The sequence below is a fragment of the Leucopleurus acutus genome (genome assembly GCF_964270905.1).
Source record: "Leucopleurus acutus genome assembly, chromosome: X".
Classification (NCBI taxonomy): Eukaryota; Metazoa; Chordata; class Mammalia; order Artiodactyla; family Delphinidae; genus Leucopleurus; species Leucopleurus acutus.
In genome coordinates, this window is record NC_139148.1 from 116,840,584 (window position 1) to 116,866,345 (window position 25,762).

Consider the following 25,762-nt stretch of genomic DNA (forward strand, 5'->3'; position numbering starts at 1 on the left):
TTTTTCCTTTCCTTCAATTTTTAAAATCACATAGGTAACGTATGATAATTATAAAAGAATCAAGCAGTACAGAATTGTATGGTATATAAAGGAAAAGTCCTCAGTCCCTGCCCCCTTTACCAACCCACCTTTTCATGCCTGATAGACACAGAGACTTACCTTATTCCTTTCAATGACTGCATAGTATTCTGTAGTGAGAATGTCCCATGATTTATTTATGGGGTGTGAGGTAAGTTTCTGAAACATACCGTGAAATTGTTATAAAAGTTTAGAGGAAATTCAAGAAAGGTATAAATTCCATTTTATAGATAGCAATCATATTCATTTCTATAGCCCTTTATACTTTGAAAATTGCGTTTGAAATATAACCTCATTTGATCCTCTTTTATAGCAGTTCTGGGAAATAGGCAGATTATTATCTCTATTTTTACAGATAAGGAAACTGAGGCCCAGGAAAATGAAGGAACAGCAATACGGTCTCAAAGCTAGTTACGGATTAGCAGTCTGTTCCTCTTCCAGCACTGGAAGTTTAAGCTGCCTTTCATCTTGCAAGTTATAAAAGATTTAGACATCCCCTTACTTCTAAGCTCGTAGTTTAGAAAATCCATCCAAGTCATACAAATTCCCTTATTATTCTAATGAGAATGGCAGTAGAACACTTGGTAAATATGAAGAGGTTTATTAATGGCTGGCGCTCATAGCAAGCCCAAGACTCATTTGGTTTCCTAATTGGCTTCTGTTACTTTAAATGTAAAGTGAGTCTATTCACTCCAAACCCTGCTTAGAAGTGGAAAGAAATACAATATGTTGCATTATCCTATAAAAAAATGTTTAAATCAGTAGTAAATCATTCAGAAGTGTATTTTATTTAAAATCAGAAAATGCCCATCAGCATCTTACTGCCAAGCTTCTGTAATATGTTTCTATAGGATTTGTAGTTTCAATACTGTTTTGGTTGGAGAAAGGGGGACTTCCAGTGTGTTTCCCAAATAAGTAGCTTTAGTTACGATTATTTAAGGAGAGAAGGTGGATAAATGTAATGAGGTGGTCAGGTTTCTCTAAACAGGTCTGCTTTTTAAAAATAGCAATGATTTGGGAATTCCCTGGTTATCCAGTGGTTGGGACACTGTGCTTCCACTGCAGGGGGCATGGGTTTGATCCCTGGTAGGTCCCACATGATGTGCAGCATGGCCAAACCCCCCCCCCCAAAAAACAACAACAACAAAAAAGATTAAAAAATAGCAATGCTTTGATGAGTTACTTTTGTTAATAAGATCTTGCATAATGCTTCCTCCAAAAAGTTTCAGATCATTAAAACAGCAAGTTGTTGGGTTGAAGTTGTGTGCATTAATGTTGAATACATCACATTTTGTAATTATGCATTTAATGGCTGCCTTCCCCTCTGGACTAAGTGCCTCGTGAGGGCAGGAATCTCTGTCTTGTCTTCCCAGCACTGTATTCCCAGTGTACAACACGGTGTCTGACACATAGTAGGCACTCAATAAAATGTGTTAAACGGATATGCAAAGAAATCAGTTGGTGAGGTTGCCGCCAGGCTGCATAACTCAGGCAAGGGTCTATACTGTGGCTGCTGCCATGGCTTTGAGCATGAGGAAAAAGTCTTGTGTGGGATGCGAAGGAAAAGTATAGTCACATGTACTTGGAGATCGTTTGTTCTGAATCTGAACTGGGCATATTTCTGACTTTTTGAACGCAGGTTTAGACAATGAAAGAACACATCATATATCAGAGGCTTTATGGAACCATTCTCATGTTGAGTTTTATCTTTCTCTCAGGTAAGAAAATGTATTCTTATTATCTTTTTCAGTATCTCATGGACAGTAGGTTACCGAAATAAACCATTTGAAAAATTGCTGGGCTGCTTCTCAATGGCTTCCTGTCGGTCCATATGGCTATAGGACAAGCTGGAGCTTCAGCAAGTGAATCCACTCTCTCAGGATTCCCTGTGACTGGTGGAGAACTGGCCCCAAGTAGACAGTAGCTTGGACTACTGCTGTCTTTGACATATCTTAATGAAACTCTGACATGCCATTTGGTGGCTAATACACACCTAACATAAGATTTGGGTTTTCTTTTAGGCTGTTTTCTCTTATGCATAATGCTTTATTTAAAGCTCCCTGGAGCATTATGATATCATCTTTCTGTCTCCATGATATATATATATATATATATATATATATATATATATATATATATATATATATATCAACAATCATAGCGTATAGACAGGGAAGCTGAGGTGTGATGAACAGGCATCTGTTCTGGGAGGCCCAGCCCTTGCCTAAACTCTGATCAGAATGGAGATAGATTCTGTCTTTGTTTCTATTCTGCAGCAAATAGATGATGGAGACAGTTGAACTGAAGTAGCTGGTAATTTGCAGACATAAGAACGAGGTTGTCTTGGAAGACTGCAATCTTGTCCATGTTAAGTGAATTCAGTTGGTAACATTGCTCAGTTAGCACATCAGTCTTTAGCTAAAAGGCCATACATGCCAATGAGGGACAGTTCCTTGATGAAACAGAAGTGGGGTTTGATTTGAGTGGCCCTCAGATTTGAGAGCTGATCTTCTGGAAAAATACCAAATCATCATCGCCATCAACAACAAGCACTGACTGTGTGCAGAGCCTGATGGGAAACCATGTTTCTTATCATAAAGCTTGAAATGGAATCTAGGGGGCACAGTGGCAACTGTGTCGCCTGGCCTTGACTACCTGCTAGGATGTTGATTTCTCTTTTCCCTGACTATTTCCTCAAAGGCAAGAAACTGTGTTTGCTCGATTTCTTTATCCAAAACATCCGGCACAGGTCTTGACACACAGCTTGTCAGTACATATTTGCTGATTTAATAAATTAATGCAGTTTGAAATGATAAAACCTTGAACACCTGTACGGTGGTGGTGTACGTGACACAAACTCTAAGTGGATTTGTGTGTGTGTGGGCAGGGCATGGGGCATGGATAAGAGGGATCTAGGAATGGAGCGATCTAGAAGTCTTTAGTGTAGTCATGGAAGAAAAAGTGGAAGAGTGTGTGATGCTGGAAGGTTAGAATGGCTTTTGTGAGGAATGTCATTGGTCAATGGAAATTATGATAGATGTGCAGATTTTAAACCTTCAAATCCATGAGGCAAGGCAGTGTTTCTTTTAGGTTATTAAACAGTTTTCATTGTCCTTCAGTTGGTGAGAAAGTCATCATTTTCTTCCTGGAACAAAAATTGGTTCTTGAAAAAAATAGTATGACTAAGGTTCAGTCCCCTTCAGGCTCCAGAAGAGTCACCAGCCTCCCAACTGTGAGGGTCATCGTGGGAGACAGGGCGAGGGCCAAGCCTAGATCAGGCAGAGGGTGATTCAGATGCTGTCGCTGGATGAGGCCAGAGTGTGGAGCAAAACCATGCCCATGGAGGAAATACCAAGGGTCAAGAAGAAGAAATCAAATCATTGTAAAGTCTAAAGGTGAGAGCAGTGCCAGAAAGAAGGGAGGAAGACTGAGGTCAGGAACTGAATAGTTGCAGAGTGGAGCGGGGGAGGGAGGAAGAAAGGGTAGAGGTAAGGAATAAAACAGAAATAGCCTCTGGGCTCCCTGCTTTTATTCTTGCTCTGCGATAGCCTATTCTCAACACAGCAGTCAGAGCCATCCTTTGATGTATTAAGTCAGATCAGTCACTCTTCTACTCAAAACTTGCCAATATGTCTCCATCACAATTAGGATACAATCCCAACTCTTTAATTAGCCCTAAAAAGCACTGCGCTATCTGGTCTCAGGGCCTCTTGGGCCTCGTTTCCTACTATGCTTCCTCTCCCTCTCTCTCACTCCAGACACACCAGCTTCCTTCCTAGTCCTTGAGAATGGCAAGCATAGTCCCACCTCAAGGCCTTTGCGCGTACTATTACCCATGTCTGGGTCACTCTTACTTCACATCTTTGTAACCCTGGCTCTTCTTCATCTCCTAGGACTAAACTAAAATGACTCTTCTTCATAAGTTTTTTAAAATGTGTATTTATTTATTTATTTTTTGGCTACTCAACTTGCAGGATCTTAGTTCCCCAACTAGGGATCAAACCTGTGCCCCCTGCAGTGGAAGCGTGGCCCTCTAACCACTGGACCGCCAGGGAAGTCCCAAATAACTCTTCTTCAGGGAGGCCTTCCTTAGCTATCTGATTGAATGTAGACGTTCCCGTTCCCCTCATCCCTGCCCCTCGCATTATCTAGCTCATCAGCCTGTTAATTTCCTTCCGAGTACTGTTCACAATTTGTAATTCTCTCTCCTTGTTGAGTGACTGCCTCTCTCTCTCTCTGGAATGTTAAACTGACGAAGGTCAGGGACCTGGTGTGGACATGTGTTCGCTCTATCACTGCACTCCAACACTGCCATATAGTTGGGCCTCAGTGATCATCAGTGTCAAGTAAATGAATGGTCCAGGGTACTTCTGGCTTTATGAGTAAGGGCATCCATTTTGTTGGGTGAGACATGGGCCTTAGGCCCAATTTTGAAGGAGCAATCTCATTACCTTTGTGAGGGTAATTCCTTTGCCTCCCATTCCAACAAGAACTCTTGGCAGGCCACACGCGTGGTCAGCAACCTGGTACTGGAGGAGAGGACATGTGGATAACTCTGTAACTGGTGACTGGTGAGAGAAATGAGCCTCAAAGTTGGATGCTTCTGTATATGGCAGATCTGGTTTTTCGGTTTTGTCTTTTTTTACATTTGTAGAGGGCAAAGTTATTCATTGATGGTAGGAAATTTTTTCCATATACAATGTTTCAGGCTTAATATATCATCTGTTTTTATTAACTAATTAATTTTTATTGAAGTATATTGATTTACAATATTATATTAGTTTCAGGTGTACAACATAGTGATTCAGTATTTTTACAGATTATACTCCATTCAAAGTTATTACAAGATAATGGCTAGAATTCCCTGTGCTATACAATATATCCTTGTAGCTTATTTCGTACATAATAGTGTATACTTTTTAATCCCCTACTCCCTTATTGTACCTCCCCCTTCCTTCCTCCACTGGTAACCACTAGTTTATTTTCTATACCTGTGAGTCTGTTTCTGTTTTGCATATACATTCGCATTACATTTTAGAGTCCACATATAAATGATATACTGTATTCAGTGTCTGACTTATATCACTAAGCATAATATTCTCTAGGTCCATCTACGTTGCTGCAAATGGCAGAATTTCATTCTTTTTTATGGCTGCATAATATTCCATTATATAGATATAGATATCACATCTTCTTTATCCAATCATCTGTTGATGGACACTCAGTTTGCTTCCACATCTTGGCTATTGTAAATAGTGCTGCTTTGATTGTTGGGTGCATATATCTTTTTAAATTAGAGTTCTCGTTTTTTCCAGATATATACTCAGGAATGGAATTTCTAGGTCATATGGTAACTCTATTTTTAGTTTTTTGAGGAACCTCTATACTGTTTTCCATAGTGACTGCACCAATTTACATTCCCACCAACAATGTACAAGGGTTTATCTAAAGATTAGTTGGTTACTCACAAGACCAGTGGGAAGTATAGGCAATAGATGGCAGTAGCTCTGGGCCTCTGTGGTTGTCCACAGGTTGGCCATGGTGATGTGGGTAATGAAGCTTCCCAGTATCAAGCATGAATCTACTGTATCTACTCAGACAGCCATGGGTCTGCCAGCACCCGGTCTACCAAGTGTTTCAATGCTCCTGGCTATTCATTTGCAAGGATTTGTGATACTAAGAGCCAGAAGAGCCCTTTTATGAGTGAGTAATGACATTTCCTAGTTGAGGCAGGCATGGTGTGCCCTTGGCAGAATGCTTACCTTCACAGTGGGCAGATTCTCTACAGGATTGAAACAGCCAATGACTCCGGTGGGATCCATCCCCCAAATCTGCTCTGCCCCCTCTCCCTCCTTGAATAGAAGGTATTGCCAGGTGGTTAGCTGGGCCTTGAGCCTTATGCAGTATTATGAGTTGAATTGTTTCCCTCCCATAATTCACATGTTGAAGTCCTAGCCCTCAGCACCTGAGAATGTGATCGTGTTTAGAAATAGGGTCATTACAAATGTAATTAGTCAAGGAAAGATGGAGTCACATTGTAGTAGTGCAGACCCCTAATCCAATATGATGGTGGTCCTTATACAAAGGGGACATTTGGACACAGACAAGCACACAAGGAGAAGGCCGTGTGAGGATAAAGGCAGAGATTGGGGTGATGCAGCAGAAGCCACGGAACACCACATATGTCAGTAAACCACCAGAAACTAGGAGAGAGGCCTGGAACAGATTTTTCCCTCAGAGTCCTCAGAAGGAAACAACCCTGCTGACACTTTGACCTCAGACTTCTAGCCTCCAGAGCTGTGAGACAATACATTCCTGTTGTTTGTGGTACTTTGTTACAGCACCCTAGCAACTATTACACTCAGACTCTGATGCTCAATCAGGTTCCCTGGATCAGAACTCTTGGGTAAAGTAGAGGAAACAGGTCACCTCATGGGGGAGAAACAGTGACCAGATCATGCCCACAGTGCCTGACCAGGGGTAAACCTCATTCGTCCACTCCTCCTAAGACGATGCAGGGCAGTGCACCTAGAATCTCAGTCCCCTAACCTTTGAAATACTTTCACATTTCAAGGAGAATCTTTGCCAAGAGAGGACAGGAAAACAAGTATAGAATATATCTGATGATTACTAATGCTGTCTCAGAAAATAAAGGGACTTTACTGAAAAAAAATCATGCAAATTATCTATCTCTTAGAGTTCTAAACGTTTTATTCACTGCCTTTAATTTAATTTAATTTATTTGTTTGTTTGTTTGTTTATTTATTTATCAGCCACGCCTCGCAGCTTGCGGGATCTTAGTTCCCTGACCAGGGATTGAACCCGGGCCATGGCAGTGAAAGCCTCCTAACCACTGGACCCCCAGAGAATTCCCTCACTGACCTTTATTTTTTTTTCGTGGTCCAAGTATGTGGTGATTTTTATTAAGAGCAACTTTGGTTCTAAGAATTCCACCCTCAATTCTGTAATGCTTTCCTTTAAAAACAATTATACAAGAGCAAATACAAAAAATCTTAAATTATGAAAACAAATCCATTAAGGCTCCCTTTATATATATTATATACACTCAAACAAGTCAAGATTTTTCAGAGTAGAAGAATAAAGTCAAATGTGATAGCTTAGAAATCAACACTACTTTACGGTGACTAGAAAACACTGAGCTATTTTAAGAAAACCGCAGAGTGGAAAAATGGAGCCATTTTTGTCAAAAAAGTGGCTCAAAGCACTGCCCATGAGTCCTAGGGGTTTGGACTGTACAGTATTAAAGTGTGAGGGGAGAATGATGCCTTTTTAAACTCAGGCTTATGAGCCGAGCTGATCTGGCAACTACAAAGAGCTTCTCTATCTGTACGTCCCACTGTTCACTGAGGAGACATCAGTGAACACTGATTCAATTCAATGAACACTTGACACAATTTACAAGTCTTTTGGCCAGACCTTGGACTACTAGTCACTAATAATTTTGCAGATTTGCCTCACTGACTTTTTTTTTTTTTTTTTTTTTTGCGGTACACGGGCCTCTCACTGTTGTGGCCTCTCCCGTTGCGGAGCACAGGCTCCGGACGCGCAGGCTCAGCGGCCATGGCTCACGGGCCCAGCCGCTCCGCGGCATGTGGGATCCTCCTTGGATTGGGGCACGAACCCGCGTCCCCTGCATCGGCAGGCGGACTGTCAACCACTGCGCCACCAGGGAAGCCCAACCTCACTGACTTTTAAAATGGATGTATTTGTTACTTTTGGGGTCTGATGGGGAGAGGGAACTATCTCCTGATCTTTTGCCAAAGGTTCTCTAAAACAGAGGGCAGGGCACAAGTTCAGTCTGTAGTTCAGAATTTGTCATCTTATGCCAGATGCTTCACCCACAGCACTGATACTTTTGCACAAGGGACAGCCCTCCATATGCTCACCTGTCAGCTTCCAACTCAGTACCCTAATAATAGGGAACAATGGTTATATTCAGTAAATAGCAATAAAGTACCTACTACGTGCCAACCATTATGCTGAGCACTGGAAACTGGCAATAGTGGCCAAGACTCCAGTTATACTACTGCCCAGAAAATCAGATAATACAAAAGTTGGAGCATTCTGGGAAAAACTGGCATTGTTTTATGCTCAGTGAATTCAATTCTGCTTTAAAAATTGCTTAAACTTGGCATCCTCAGGCAAAGCAGCTTTAGAATTTAGCAAAAAGCAAAATAGAATGACATCTTGAGTGAGTATTGTGGCAATATGGCAAGAGTATTATTTTCCCTCTGGCTCCGCCAGAGAAAGACCTGGGGCACATTCTCTTGCTATATCAATCTGCTAGAGAGTTATAAAATGGTAGCTGGCATATAAAGATATCATGAGAAAGAAAACTACACACCAATATCCCATATGAATCTAGATGCAAAAATTCTTAACAATATACTGGCAGACTAAATCCAGCAGCATACTGAGGATTATCTACCCTGACCAAGTGGAATTTATATTAGGAATGCAAAGGTGTTTCAACATATAAAAATTCATCTACCAATGTAATACACTACATTAATAGATTGGAGGGAAAAAAACATATGATCATCTTAATTGATGCAGAAAAAACATTTGACAAAATCCAACACCCTTTCATGATAAAAGCACTCAACACTCTAGAAATAGAAGGAAACTTCCTCAAGCTGTAAAGGGCATCTATGAAAACCTAATAGTGAACATCATACTTAATTGTGAATAGCTAAAATCTTCCCCTAAGATCCGGAACAAGACCAGAATGCCCACTTCTGCCACTTCTATTCAGTATTGTGCTGGAAGTTCTAGCCAGAGCAATTGGACAAGAAAAAGAAATAAGACATCCAAACTGGAAAGAAAAAGTAAAACGATCTCTGTTTGTAGATAATATGATCTTACACAAAGAACATCCTAAAGAATCTGAAAAACAGATGATTAAGTTAACAAACAAATTGCAGGATACAAGATCAACACATAAAAATTAGTAGTACATTCTATGCACTAACAATGAACAATCTGAAATGAAGTTAAGAAAACAATTTCATTTACAATACTTTCTAAAAGAATAAAATACCAAGGAATAAATTTAACCAAGTAGGTGAAAGACTTCTACACTCAAACCACGAACATTGCTGAAAGAAATTAAAGAAGACCTAAGTAAATGGGAAAAACCCCATGTTTACAGATTTAATATTAAGATGGCAATATACCTCAAAGAGATCCACAGATTCAAGGCAAACTCTATCAAAATCCCAATGGTCTTTTTTAGGGAGTTCCCTGGTGGTCCAGTGGTTAGGACTCAGTGCTTTCACTGCCGTGTGCCTGGGTTCAATCCCTGGTGGGGGAACTAAGATCCCACAAGCCGTGCAGTGTGGCCAAAAAGAAAACATTTCAATAAATAAAAAAAATTCCAATGGTCTTTTTTACAAACATGGAAAAGCCAATCCCACAATTCACATGGAATTGCAAGGAACACTGAATAGCCAACACAACCTTGAAAAAGAACAAAGTTGGAGGACTCACACATCCTGATTTCAAAACCTACTACAAAGTACAATAATCAAAACAGTGTGTTATTGGCATAAGGATAGACATAGATTAATGGAACAGAATTGAGAGTTCAGAAAGAAACCCATACATATATGGTCAATTAATTTTCCACAAGGGTGCCAAGACCATTCAATGGGGAAAAATAATCTACTTAACAAATGGTGATGGGAAAACTGAGTATGTAAACATATATGCATGTATACATACAAATACATGTAAACACATGTAAAAGAATGAAGTTGGACCCCTACTTCACACCATATATAAAAATTAACTCAACATGTATGAACAATCTAAATGTAAGAACTACAACTATAAAACTTTTAGAAGAAAGCATAGAGGTAAATCTTCATGACCTTGGATTTGACAGTAGATAGATTCTTAGAAATGACACCAAAAGAACAAGCAACAAAGGAAAAAACAGATAAATTGGACTTCATCAAAATTAAAAACTTTTGTGCATCAAAAGACACTATCAAGAAAGTTAAAAGACAGCCTACAGAAAGGGAGCTATATGCAGGTCATATATCTCATAAGGTCCTAGTATCCAGAATACATAAAGACTGCTTACAACTCAACAATAAAAAGACAACCCAGTTAAAAATGGGCAAAGGGGGCTTCCCCGGTGGTGCAGTGGTTGAGAGTCCGCCTGCTAATGCAGGGGACACGGGTTCGTGCCCCGGTCCGGGAAGATCCCACATGCCGCGGAGCGGCTGGGCCCGTGAGCCATGGCCGCTGAGCCTGCATGTCCGGAGCCTGTGCTCCGCAATGGGAGAGGCCACAACAGTGAGAGGCCTGCGTACCGCAAAAAAAAAAAAAAAAAAATGGGCAAAGGACTTGAATAGAAGATATGCAAATGGTCAACAAGCACATGAAAAGATGCTCAATGTCATTAGTCGTTAGGAAAATGCAAATCAAAACCACAATGAGATGTCACTCACACCCTCGAGGATGGTTATAATACTAATTTAAAAAAACCCAGAAAACAACAAGAGTTGGCAAGGAGGTAGAGAAGTTGGAACCCTCATATGTTGCTAGTGGGAATGTAAAATGGAGCAGCCACTGTGGAAAACAGGTCAGCTGTCACTCAATAAGTTAAGCGTAGAATTACTATATGACCCACTCCTAGGTATATACACAAAAGAAATGAAAACATGTGTTCAAACAAAATGAATAACATGAATGTTCATGGCAGCACTGTTCATAATAGCCAAAAGGTAGACACAACCCAAATATCCATTAATAGATGAATTAATTTTTAAAATGTGGTATACCCATACGATGGAAATTATTCAGCCATATAAAGGAATGAAGTACTGGCACATGCTACAACATGGATGAACGTTTAAGACACTACACTAAGTGAAATAAGCCAGACACAAAAAGCCACATTGTATGATTTCATTTATATGAAATGTCTAGAATAGGCAAATCCACAGAGACAAAAAGCAGATTAGTGGTTTCCGGGGGCTGATGGGAGGGGCAGATGGGGAGTGACTGCTTAATTGGTACAGGGTTTCCTCTGGGGGTGATGAAAAGTTCTGGAACTAGATAATGGTGATGATTGTACACCATCGTAAATGTACTAAATGCCACTGAATTGTACACTTTAAAATGATTAAAATGGTGAATTTTATGTTATGTGTATCTTCTCGATACAAATACAGTGATGTCTGGCACTCCTGGGGGCTGTAACATAGTCATTTAAATGGGGTTTATGATAAGGTTTTCCCAACAGGGAAAACACTTATGTCATAATGTTAAGTGAGGAAAGCAGGGTACCACATTTTTCATACAATATGATCTCAGCTGCATAGAAACAAGCAAAACCCATGCACAGAACCAAAACAGCAAAAGAAATATTGTAAAATGTTAATGGTGGTTGTCTCTGGGTGGTGGAACTCTGGCTGAGTTCGTTCTCATCTTTTTACTTTCTAATACTTTCCATTTTTTTCTTTTAAAAAGCGTGTACAGTATCACTTTTATAATGGAAAAAACACCTCTTTTTTTTTAAAGTGGGGGAAACAATACATGTAATTTAAAACAAAAGGAAACAGAGGATAGAGGCGAAGAGACACAGAGGATGGCCAAATCAATTGCTTCAGGGGAGCAATCATGCAATTTGAACTTGAAAATTGCCAGGGAACAGATGGCAGCGTTCAAGCAGACATCTGCAATGGATAGTTAAATCATATGCAAAGACACAAGTGGCTTTTGAAGTGGGCCCTGGAGAGGCCCGCCAGAGAACACTGGTTGCCTGGCCAAACAGAAGGGCAAAGCTTCTGTCCCAACTCATCACAGCCCAGCCTCCTCCAAGCCCTGCTCAGGGCCTGCAGGCTGCAGCAAGGGCTCAGCGCAGACGTGCTTGCATGTGTGAGGGCGCAGAGGAGGTTGTGGAAGAAAAGGCCTCTAATAATGACAATGGCAAACACGGCAGCTGGCATTTACACGGGGCTTCGCAGTTTATCAACTTTCTCACAAACGTGACCTAAACATTAGTTATTGCATCAGTTTGTTAGTTATTGCATCAGCTTTCATAACGTCCCTACTAGGTAGGTAATTATTACGCCCATCTTACCATGGAGGAATGAGGTTCAGAGAAGTGACGTGAGTTTAACATACATATAGTGCTCACCGTATGCCAGACGCTGTCTTAAAAGCTTTCACATGGGGGAGGGATAAATTAAGAGTTTGGGATTAACATGCACACACTACTATATACACATTACTATTATATATGTAAAATAGATAACCAACAAGGACCTACTGTATAGCACAGGGAACTATATTCAATATCATGTAACAACCTATAACGGAAAAGAATCTGTAAAAGAATATACATATTATATATGTATATATATTATATATGTATACATAATATATATGTATATCCAAATCACTTTGCTGTGCACCCGAAACTAACACAATATTGTAAATCCGCTATACTTCATGAAAAAATTTTTTTTTAAATTTTAAATGCTTTTACCTGCATTCATTTCCCATGTTCACGCAGCTAGGAAGGGGCAGAACTGGGACTTGAATCTGGCCTTTTTGGATTCCACTACACCACACTTCTGCTCAGATCTAAGCAAGACTTACCTCTGTCTGCAGAACCTTAAGGATGGCCACAAGTGGTTACTATCTATCTGTCCTATGTATGTATGTATGTATGTATGTATGTATCTATCTATCTATCTATCTATCTATCTATCTACCTATCATCTATCCATCCTTATTTTTCTGATTATAAATGGAACACATTGTTTATTAAAAAATGCAAATATTACTGAAATAACATAGAAAGTAAAAATCTCCCTAAATCTCAAACCTGAAGATACTCATTCTTATGTGGAGTGTATTCTTTCAGATTTTTTTCTAGTGTATGCCGGCACACACATTTTTCTCTTATTTTTGAAATAGGATAATACTATATCTATACTTACGTAACTCCCATTTCACATAATAGTAAACCTTGGAAATCTCTCCATGACTCTATACATGTACTTTGTTTGTTTTACTATTCCAGTGTATAGAGGTGACAATTAACTTCTTGAGACATAGAGATTTTCCTCTTTTTTTATCAATTACAAACAATGCTGCAATAAATATTCTTGTACTTGCAGCTTTGTACACATGTATGCTTGTCCAGAATAAATGGATAGAAATGGAATTGCTGGGTCAAAAGCATATGCACAATTATGTACAATTAAAATTTTCATAGATATTGACAAATTGCCCTTCAAAAAACAAAAAAGACAGACTGTACTAATTGTACTCCCACCACCAGCCGTGTTTTAAAGTGACTTGTTTCCCCACAGGCTAGTCAGTACCAGATATTCTAATCTAAAGTGTTATCATCCTAAAAGGCAAAAAATGATATCTTATTGTTGTTCTAACTTGTGTTTTAAAAATAGTGAGAGCCCATCTTTTTATATTTCTGATTTAGTTACTTGCTTGTTCATGTCCTTTGGCAACTGGTTTTATACTATCATACTGCAGAGAGCAGAGGCCCTTGTAGAGCATGTGAAATTATGATACATTCTCTTTTAAGGGACAAGTAAGCCCTGGAGATTTATGTTCACCATAATAACCATTCTTAAGTGTTGTATTTGACGTCATTTTGGAGGGCTGGACAGAGAAGCAATGTTAACCAACCATAATTGAGACTTGGGTTTCATAGCAATTATCGCCATGTGGGATTAGCTCTTGATTTATTAGCCACATGAAAGATGATGATACTATAATCACATAAGCCAAGGACAGAAAAGAGCACTTGCTCATCCACCATGAATGGTTCAGAAATAGCTCCCTGGCAGGTGGATGCTATGAGTTCTGGCGTATGGTTCTGTGTGTGTGTGTGTGTGTGTGTGTGTGTGCAGGCGAGTATGTGTAGGCAGACACGTATTTATTTGCTTTTGGAAGATATTCAGTGGAGGAATGGAGGGAGAGAATTCTATAGGGCTAGGGAGTATCTAGAAGCTTTCATATGGGGACATCTTCCCAAAGCAGGGAAGTTGTCACTTCCTGCCAGCCTGTGTAGTGTGCTGTTACAGCTGTCAGTTCTAGAGTGGCGGTCCCAACATTACACCCCTAATTCAGAGAAAGGTTAACGTTCCATTCTGCCATAAAGCTCTTTTTGCTTTGTCTTGGGCTATGCTGGGAGTGGAATTAGGTTGATGTTCGGCAAGCCTCAGATATTTGCCTAGTGCCCTGGGTTGTGAGGTATGCGATGGTGATAGTATCATGATTCATTAATAGCTACCTATGAAACAAAGGGCATACTCAGTTTATACTTTCATAGATATTGCCAAATTGCCCGCCAAAAGACTGTACCAATGCGCATGTCCTTCAGCAACGTTTGAGAGCACACATCATGTCACTTAATCTTCAAACAATCTTGTAAGGACAGCAGGTAGGGGTGTTATTTGGCGTAGACTATAGTGGTGGCCCTGGGTTGTGCATTCATGCAACACTGTGGCCCTGAATTCCCATTTTACTGAAGCAAACGGTGAGGCATCTGGAGGTTAAGTCACTTGCTCAAAGCGACCCACCTGATGAGCGTCAGAGCTGGGATTCCAACCCAGGTTGCCTGACTGCAGAGCCAGCGGTAACCAGGTACGTGGCCATCTCGAGCCTCTTAAAGCTGCAGCCCCCTTAGTGAGGAAATGGAAGGGAGGAATCAGGATACACTCCGGGCAGCGCCCTTTCTCCCTTTCCTGAACACAAACGGAAGCCCTGCAACTTCAGCGTTGTCTATCCTTCAGGCCCCTGTCAGTGCCTCAGTGAGAAGCCGTCTCCAGAGACAGAATAAATCAGGTAATTTGGCTCAGGAAAAGGCATTGGAGAAATAAACTGCTGTTGCACCGTGAATATAAGAAGGCAGTTAGGTAGATGGAAATAGTCATCTTTTGATTATATGAGTGAGGATTATGTGCAGCAAATTTTAAGTCCAAGCTACCTTTTCCTTGGTCTCCCCCCAACCCCACTTCTAACCGCCCCCTCAAGGTGTTCAGTTGGTGTGTGCTCTGGGAACACTAATCTAACTTTTCTTATTAGCCCAGGCAAAATATAATTAGGAAGAAGCTCTTCTGCCAAGGTCAAGTCACATGCTAACGTCAAATAGAGATGATTTTTGTATATCAACTATTTTGGCTTACTTGCACCGGTATTGACTCATAATAGTATTGTATAATCTGGATTTGGCTCTACGGCTATAAAAGATGTTAAAATTGATTTTTTTGTTACAAAAAATTTCATTTGTTTTCTCTTTTCCCTTCCCCAAATGTGGACACATGCACTTTCACTAAAAGGGAAAAGGTTGGATTTTTAGGGCAGAGCTGACACATATGTAAGCCTGACCAACACCATTCCTGAACTCAGTTGATTCACAGTACGCATTGACCTGCGATTTGTGGGTGCCAGATCAAGTGACTGGATGGCCTTCTCCTATATTACTAAAACTACTCTCCTGGGTAGAGGAGACATAGACCTTGGACTTGCAGGAGACCATCAGCAGCTAATTGTGTACAACTTGGGCAAGACCTTTTACATCCGTTACCACCTGACTCCATTTCAGTGGCACACAATATGCTTGATATGGGATGGTGTGAAAGGCAGATTAGAGCTCTTCCTGAGTAAAGAAAGGATACTGGTAATGATGGATCCGCCACAAAACCTGGCGCCTAATGGGACTCTGGTTCTAGGACATTTTCGCAAGAAAGTGGACGACCATGTTAAAGGCATGGTTCCTAGGTTCACCAGCAGCTTGTACTACTTTCAACTCCGGGACCACATCCTGGGAAATGAAGAGTTTATGAAGCGTTTGAGCGGAAACGTGGTTAGTTGGGAAGAAGATGTTTGGCTCATCAACAAAATCATTCCAACCGTTGACATGACAGTGCGCTGCGGTGAGAAACTGATGAATTGTCTTCCTTAGCAAGGGTAGTGGTGGTGCAGAACTCTTCTGCTCGCTACTATAAATAACCCAGTCCTAGGCCCGGGCTCTGTCTTCCTCAGAGGGGCCCAAGGTTGCCACAGTTTTGTCGTCTACTTTTTAACGTAGAGCAAATAGTACTTTTTGTCTTGTATTTTGATATGATTTCAAACTTACAGAAAAATTGCAAGAATAGGACAAAAATTTTCTATATATTCTCTACCCAGCTTCACTGTTACATTTTCCTCATATGTTTTATCATTCTCCCTCTCTCTCTGTCCCCTTCTCTTTCCCCACTCCATACACACTCTCTCTCTCTCTCTCTCTCTCTCTCTCTCTCTCACACACACACACACACACACACACACACACTCACAAATTGTTTCTTAATAATTTAAGATTAAGTTGCAGACATAGGGCCTCATTTCCCCTAAATATCTCAGTGTGTAATTTCCTGAGAATAAGGACATTCTCTTACATAACCACAGTACAGTTGTCAAAATCAGGAAATTTAACATTGATATGGTACTAATATCTAATTCATAGTCCATATTCAAATTTAGCCAATTGTACTAATCATTTCTCTTATAGTTATATTTTACTTGGTCCAGGATCCAATTCAGGATCATACATTGCATTTAGTTATGGTGTCTCTTTAGATTCTAATCTGGAACAGACCCTTAGTTTTTCCCTGTCTTTCATGATGCCAATTTGTCTCAATACTGGTGACGGTAACTTTGATCACTTGATGCTAATGATGATAGTTAGATTTCTCCACTGCAAAGTTACTCTTTTTCCATTATAATTGAGTAATTTCCTGAGAGATATTAGGAGGCTATATCAATATCCTGTTCTTATCAAACTTTCACCCAGTAGTTTTATATCTATCGACGATTCCTGCCTCAATCACTTATTACTATGATGATTGCCAAATGACGATTTTTGGAACTCCATCATTTTTCTGCATTTATTAGTTAGTATTCTATTGTGAGGGAGAGTGCTCGCTTCTACATTTACTTATTTATTCCTTCAGTTGTTTATATGTTTATATCAGCATGAATTCGTGGACTCTTAGTTTATTCAATGGGTTACAATCTGTTGCTGTCATTTATTTTATTCCTCAAATTGGCCCAGATTTGGCCAGTGGGAGTCCTTCAGTCTGGCTCTTGTGTCCTTTTGACACATTCCCATTATTTTTCGAGCACTTCCGTACTTTCTAGCACAACAAGATGTTACAGGCTCATCTTGTAGTCTTCCCACTCAGCCCAAGAATCAGCCATTTTACCAAAGAGCCCCAGTCCCTTTTAGTGGGGAATGATATTGATAAACCAATTCATTTTTCTTTTGAGAGCAATGACGTTGTGGGAGAACTGTTAGATGGAATTCTTGTAAGAAAACTGGGTTTTTGGAATTACACATGTATTTCCTCCCTTCTTTCCAGTTTTTAGGAGGAAATATAAGGTTGTTTTTCTCTGTACAACCCCACTCTCCCGTCAAATCCAATCTTCTCCATCGTCAACAGCTGCAGTCCTGAAGCATGGGTAGTCATTGATAACAGCATCAAGATAGAATTTTTTCTCATTTCCTGAAATGTTCACTTATTCTTAGAGGAATAGTATTTACTGTTCTTATGGATTTGGGAGGGGGTAGCGAGGGAAGGGGGCCTAGATCCATGCCTAATAGGACTCCTGCAGACTATGCAGATAGGTTTTCACCAACGGTCTGGATGCTGTTTGAGTTAATGGCAGAGGGTTTCTGTGTTTCTTTGAGCTCAGACTAATGCAGAGGAACAGGAAAGCCATTCCTTTGAGCTACTACCTAAAGGCATTTGGTTTTTCTCCTTTCTGAAGGCTTGAAAATGAAAGAGAAAAGTCCTAGCTGGCTCTGATTACAAAAGCGAGCTAGTAGGTTAAGCCTGAACAGCTCACTCAAAGCAGTTTAAAGTAACTTTATCATTGATGGAAGGAACCAGAAGTATGGCTCTATTAAATCCATATGCTTAGCAGTGGTCGTTGAAAACCTAATCTGGCCAGTGAATTGCCATGGCCTTTCATACCACTTTGCTGGTAAATGACTAAATCTAACTGAAGTGATAAAGTGTTAGATGACCCTCATTTATTTTGCTCTTTTGTACACTTTTTAATGTACAATCTATCCTCTTAGTCTGATTAAGTCTTGGTGGGCATAATATACAAATAATCCAATACAACAAACAAGCCAAAGAAAACATAACCTAAAATGACAATCAGTAAAAGGAGTAGAAAATGTTATTTCTACTATTCAGGTTCCTTCAAATGTTCTTTCCAAACCTTAGACAGGGTTTCCTAACCTGAGGTTCAGAATGGCCTTGACAGGTGAGCAAAGCCCTTGAGATGGTACGCACCATTCTAAAAATGCAAGATGAATTTTTTCCTCCTGAGGACAGTCTATAGTCTTCCATCATATTCTAAAATAATATAATCGCTGCCTTTTACTAGGTCCTTGCCGTGTGTCAGGCACGTTATGGATGAAGAAAGAAAGGCCCTGAGAGTTTAAATAAATTGCTTAAGGTCACCCATCAAATCAGTAGTGGAGCTGGGATTTGCACAAGGATCTGTCCTGTTGCAAAGCCCATTCTTTTCACCCCACACACCTTGCAGGACTGCCTCGAAGGAGTCTGTGGCCCCAAAACGGTCATGAGCCACTCTCTGAGAAGCTTCCTTTGAAGAGAATTGCTGGTGTTGAACATCCACCTGGGGAAATTAAGCTACCAGCTATGGTCACTGCCTGTTCACCCCTGAAGGAGCTGTAACACCATAGAATTTCTTCTACCTCCATCTTGCTGTCTGACATCTGGGGAAAATGAAGGCAGTTATCTGAATAGATAGGAGTGGTTACCACATGTCTAGCTTCAGCTTTTGCCTAATAAATTGCTATTTATGGTCCATAGAAGGATTATGACCTTTCAAAACTAAATTTTAATGAACACATTGCTAGGTTACAATTCTCAATAAATCTATTTACACATAAACTATATATGTGTATATTTATATATTCATGAGAACAGGGCTTTGGGGGAACCTTTGCTGAAAACCATGAATGCTACCTGGGTTTAATAAACAAGTATTCACTGTAGTTGGAGATGTCTCAGGAGTATTTAAACAGTGCAGTGATAAATAATAATCATGGCAAAGGTGCTAGTCATTAGTAATTTAGTTTTGGAGTAGTTTTTAAGCCTTTTTTCTTTATTAAAAAAGTTACAAATGCAATAAATGATTGTGAATAAAACAAACTCAAACAATGCAAAAATACGTGAAGCATAAAGTAAAACCTACCCTGCGTCCTCTCCACAGAGGTGTCTATTTTTTTTTTAGAATTTTTTTCCCTATGGATTTATAATGTGTGTGTGTATGCATGGGTGTGTATGGATGTGTATAGTTAAAAAAATAAAAATAATATATGCATATGTACATATAGGTTTACAATTTGATTTATTTTAACTTAATATTATCATGGACACATCAGTAGGTTTATATCCAGCTTATCCATTTTGGGGCTTCATATATCCATTTATAGATGTACTATAATTTATTGAACTAACTCACCACGGTTGAGCGTTTAAATTGCTTCCAAACTTTTGCAGTTACAAGTAACGCTACAATGAATTTTCTTGTACACACATCTCAGTATACATGGGCTTGTAATTTCATAGGACACATTATTAAACGTACAATTTTAAGAGAAAAGGATATAAGCTTTTACAATTTAAGTTGGTTTACCTTTTCTGCTAGTTATTTTATTAAGTTAACTATTCATTAAAATTGATTTAGTTTTTACAGTAAAAGTAATAGACATGCATGGTTAAAATTCAAACAATGCATAAAGATATAAATTAAAAGTCTCCTTTCTCTTCAATCCCCTTACCCCAAGTGCTTCTCTCTAAAAGTAATGATTAAAAAGTTTTTATATATCCTTGCAGAAACAATTTAAAACTTGGGTTTGTGTGTAAATATTCTTTGTCTTTCTTTTTCGCAGGTGGTATCATCATCATAAGCATAGTCCTCTGTATCTTTTTTTTGCATTCGATAGTATATTTTGCAGATATTTCCATATCAGAAAGTATAGACCTACCTGACTATTTTTGGTGTAGGGGTTATGATAGAGCTATGCTATAATTTATTCAATGATCTTTCTTTGAAGGACTTTTAAGTTGTATCCAGGTTTTAGCTGTGACAAAAATCTAATGTATTTTTAAAAGGTATGGATGGTGACTGGAATTTCTTGATGTGATCATTAGGGACTGATGAGAAGCTGAAATTCCTCTCTAGGTAAATTGAGAGTAATTTCCTAATCTCAGCTCAGACACATGATCCAACAAAGGATTTGTTCTGACTTCCTAAAGGTATGTAGATTAAATCACTCTTAGTTAATGCATTTGAGAAATCCCTTCTTGGGAAAGAATGAAGTAACATCAATTGAGTCCATTCTGCAAAATCTACCCTGTATCAAAACATAGGGTCCCTGTGTGTGTGTAGCTATTGATTTGCTAAGATTTATCAATTAATCTAATGCTCCAGCTGCTTTGAATTACTTTATGAACTAACCATTCTTAAAATATGCAGAGATTGACTATATAGTTTATGTACTTTCTAAGGCCTTTGGCCCACTATTAAGCCTTCTATCCAGTTATCAGCTCTGATAGGAAAGGTTTCATTGTGATGGGCTCTTCTAGCTAAAAGGCAATTTGGTTTTGCCCCTGTACATCAGTTCTCTGTGCTATCCTCATTTTTCATCACGAAAGATAAGCAAGAGCTGTTTGTAGTTCATTCAAATCTCCTAATTTGTAGTCTCCTGCACAGGGTGACATTCGCCTATGGATTCAGAGATGGAAGCTTCTAGCCTGTCTCTCTCTCTATTGCAGGATTCATTTTTCATGTCCTTGCCTGGAAACTGAATACAGACAACATTTTGAAAACAATTTTTTTTTCTCATCATGTTAAAGATGCTCATTTCATATTTTTTCTACCCCACAGGCAGATGTGTCTGTGACAGTTTCTGGTCACCATTATCTCTCACAAATCTAATAAACACGCTCTGAATTATATTTCCAGAGGTCGTGATTGAAAGAAAAATCAGATGCAAAATGTGGGCTCGAAAAACGCAAAGATTTAATATGAGGCGATATACCCAAATCACAAGCAGAATTCGGTACCTTAGCAAATGTTCTACTTAATATTCTGTTGGCAGGTACATCCGCAACAAAATGCCTCATAAATATGCAGCTACTCTATACCTCTGTTCTCCAGCTCCCAATGATTACAATAATACAATTTGGTCTAAAGTGAAGGAGCAAATGGCAATTAAGCCCACAGGCCCCTGTGAATTAGCATGGATTATCACCGCTTTAAAATACAGAGACAGCAAAGCTCATGCAGATCACTTGTGCAAGTGATCACTTGTTCGCAAATGGGAACAGGATGAATGCGGCAAAACATGTTTGTGAGCCCTTCAAAGATGGAGGCCAGACTCCATGGCTTCTGTGGTCCCCACAGTACAAATGGACATTCAGTTATCATTCAACTACCTGCACGGTGTGGGCTTTTGCATTTGCTTCTTTTAAGTTGAATTTTTATTGAGATAACTGTAGATTCACATGCAGCTGAAGATCTCTTGTACACTTTGCCCAGTTTTCCCCAATTGTACCATTTTGCAAAACTATGGTATAGCAACCAGAATATTGACATGGATACAATCCACTGATCTTATTCAGATTTCTCTAGTTTTACTTGTACTCATTTGCGTGTGTGTGTGTGTATTGAGATCTATACAGTTTGATCACCTGTATAGGTTTACGTGTCCACCACCACAGTCAAGATACTGAATGGGGGCTTCCCTGGTGGCGCAGTGGTTGGAGGTCCGCCTGCCGATGCAGGGGACGCGGGTTCGTGCCCCGGTCGGGGAGGATCCCACATGCCGCGGAGAGGCTGGGCCCGTGAGCCATGGCCGCTGAGCCTGCACGTCCGGAGCCTGTGCTCCGCAGCGGGAGAGGCCACAACAGTGAGAGGCCCGCGTACCGCAAAAAAAAAAAAAAAAAAAAAAAAAAAAGATACTGAATGGTTTCAACACTGCAACCATCCATGGTGTTGCCCTGTTATAAACACGCCCACCTCCCTCCTTCCCTTTCCCCCCACTTCTGCTTCCCACATCCCTAACCCTTGACAACTACAACTAATCTGTCCTCTGTTTGTCATTTAAAAAATGTTAATAAATGGAGTCACGAAATATGTAACCTTTAAGGATTGGCTTTTTTTTCCACTTAGCATCATTCTCTGGAGAGTCATCCAGGTTGTTGTATGTATCCGTAGTTTGTTTCTTTCCATTGTAGAATAGGATTCTATGGCATGGATATATCACTGTTTGTCTAGCCATTCACCTCTTAAAAGGCATCTGGGCTGATTCTAATTTTTGCCTATTACAAAAAAAAAAGCCTGCTATGAACATTTCTGTACAGGTTTCTGTGTGAGAATAAGTTTTCATTTCTCTGGGATAAATGCCCAAAAGTGTAATGGCTGGGCATTATGGTAGTTGCACATTTAGTTTTATATAAAACTGTCAGATTGTTTTCCAAAGTGGTTGTGTCATATTCTGTTCCACCAGCAAAGTATGAATGGTCCAGTTTCTCTGCATCCTTGCCAGCATTGGGTGTTGTCACTATTTTTCAATTTTACCCATCCTGGTAAGTGTGTAGTGATTTTCATTGTGGTTTTTTTTTTTTTTTTCGGTAGGTGGGCCTCTCACTGTTGTGGCCTCTCCCGTTGCGGAGCACAGGCTCCGGACGCGCAGGCTCAGCGGCCATGGCTCACGGGCCCAGCCACTCCGCGGCATGTGGGATCTTCCCAGACCGGGGCACGAACCCATGTCCCCTGCATCGGCAGGCAGACCCTCAACCACTGCGCCACCAGGGAAGCCCTTCATTGTGGTTTTAATTTGTATTTCCCTGATGCCTAATGATGTTGAATATCTTTTCCTGTGATTATTTGCCATCTGTATAACCTCTTCAGTGAACTATTCATGTCTTTTACCGATTTTTCTCTCTTTTTTATTGAAGTATAGTTAATTTACTATGATGTGTTAGGTTCAAGTGTACAGCAAAGTGATTCAGTTATACATGTATATATTCTTTTCTATTATAGGTTATTACAAGATATTGAGTATAGTTCACTGTGCTATACAGTAGGTCTTTGTTGTTTGCCTGTTTTATATATAGTAGTGTGTGTATGTTAATCCCAAACTCCTAATTCATTGCACATTTTTTCATTGGATTTTTTATTTTTAATGCGGAGTCTTGAGAGTTCTTTATAGATTCTAGTCCTTTGTTGGATATATGCTTTGCAAATATTTTCTCCTAATCTGTAGATTACTCTTTTATCCTTTTCACGTGGGCTTTCACCAAGCAAAAGCTTTTAGTTTGGGTGAAGTACAATTTATTGATTTTTCTTTTTGTGGGTCATGCTTTTGGCGTCAAGTCTAAGAACTCTTTGCTTGGTGTTAATTTGTATCCTCCAACCTTACTGAACTCACTTTTAAGTCCCAGGAGGTTTTTTGTGTTTTAGGTTTTTTTAGGTTCCTTGAGATTTTCTAGATGGACAATCACATTATCTGCAATGCCTTTTTTTTTAACATCCTTATTGAAGTATAATTGCTTTACAATGGTGTGTTAGTTTCTGCTTTATAACAAAGGGAATCAGTTATACATATACATATGTTCCCATATCTCTTCCCTCTTGCGTCTCCCTCCCTCCCACCCTCCCACCCTCCCTATCCCACCCCTCTAGGTGGTCACAAAGCACCGAGCTGATCTCCCTGTGCTATGCGGCTGCTTCCCACTAGCTAGCTATTTTACGTTTGGTAGTGTATATATGTCCATGCCACTCTCTCACTTTGTCACAGCTTACCCTTCCCTCTCCCCATATCCTCAAGTCCATTCTCTAGTAGGTCTGCGTCTTTATTCCCATCTTGCCCCTAGGTTCTTCATGACCTTTTTTTTCTTAAATTCCATATATATGTGTTAGCATACGGTATGTGTCTTTCTCTTTCTGACTTATTTCACTCTGCAGGACAGACTCTAGGTCCATCCACCTCATTACAAATAGCTCAATTTCGTCTCTTTTTATGGCTGAGTAATATTCCATTGTGTATATGTGCCACATCTTCTTTATCCATTCATCCAGTGATGGACACTTAGGTTGCTTCCTTGGATCTTTAATCCCTATGGATCCTGGTTAAAAAGCTACTGACATTTGATTGGATTACCTCTATTTGGGATATGAGTGATTCTTTAAGGAATATTGTTTCAGGGCATGGCTGTAATTGGGATCCACATTGGGTTTCAATGCCTAGGCTTGCAAGGGTGCCTTCATGTTTTACTTTAGCACTGTGATTCTCTCTTCTAAAGTTTGTGTCTGACTATTTTAGGTGATAGCTTTCTCTTGAGCAGTTCAGCATTTGCAGAACTTGGTTTTTATTATCTAAATTTGTTAATTCTTGATTCTTTTAGGTAGAGTCTCTTCTTTCTCCAGGGTTTGTGATGATTCTGTGTAAATTGAGGGCATGCACTTATGGGTACTGGATAATTGAAGCACTAGCACACACTGTCTTATTTCTTCTCTACATATGTCACCGGTGGAAATCTCATCTCAACACTGAACCTCTCTGGGCCTAATCTCTAAATGAGGGGATTGAATACAATCTCCAACACAGTGCTAAAATTCTGTGATTTAATTAAGGAAGATTTGAGTTTTTATTAATAAAGACTTTAGAGGAAAAACCTTGAGACAGTAACGTCTCTGGAAAAAAACCACTTTCATCTGAAAGTTTCAATGGGAGGTTTGCTGAATTATACAAATCCAGGTTTTAAGTTAAAATGAAAGTTGCATTCATTCCTAGGAGATATCTGGTACTTAAAATGCCACCTGTTTGGCAATTTTGTTCAACTCATTTGTTTTTCTTTTTCTCAGTCTTATGCTTCTTTTTGAGATGCTTACAGGAAGTGTCAATAACAATTAACGTCTATAGCTCAGCCCTCTCCAGATAAAAATATCATGCCTAACTCCCATCCTCCGTGTTCTAAAAGAGTTTACTTGTTACGGATTTCTCTAACAGTGCTATTTGAATGCTGGATCAAAGAAGATTACTTAAGCTTTTGTGTTATGTAGTGTTTTATTGTCTTCCTAGAAAGTTAACACAGCTCAATCATTAATCATTTGTAAAGGAATGGGAATTGTGAAATCTTCTCTCAACAATTAGTGCATTCATAGGGAGTGATTCAGGCCCTGGGATGCCACACTCCTCAAATGTGATATAAGTGACACTGTAACAGGTTTGCTAAGCCAGTTGGCTGTGGTAAAGCCATCTGCAAAAATGGGAACCAAGATCCTGACAATTCTCTTTTTACTTGCAGTTATGGAAAAATTTGAATGCAGAAGCTTGAAATAAATATTGTGCTGCTGAAATGTACCGGTTTCTTGATACTGCCTAATAGGATGTGAATCTCTGATAATTGAAACAATGCTGTAAAATTAAGTAAAAAAGTACTTCTTATATCACTTTGAGTTTTCTTTTTATAAATGTGTGAACTTTTGTCTACTCATCTATACAGTTAGTTGCAGGTTTCTGATTGTCACTCATTCTACTTGCTAATGACCACAAAATCCCAAAGGATATCCCCCACACATC

General features: G+C 39.6%; 1 protein-coding gene across 1 annotated transcript in view; it reads left to right on the plus strand.

The window, feature by feature from the left end:
• Positions 1 to 1,726: 1,726 nt before the first annotated feature.
• ADGRG4 (adhesion G protein-coupled receptor G4) overlaps positions 1,727 to 25,762 on the plus strand; it is a gene marked incomplete at both ends in the record, with an annotated part of 71,604 nt that continues 47,568 nt past the window's right edge. Inside the window, 4 exon segments of the mRNA XM_082864413.1 lie at positions 1,727 to 1,796; positions 15,408 to 15,442; positions 15,446 to 15,496; positions 15,500 to 16,022. Of these exon segments, the coding sequence (XP_082720539.1) occupies positions 1,727 to 1,796; positions 15,408 to 15,442; positions 15,446 to 15,496; positions 15,500 to 16,022 (679 nt within the window).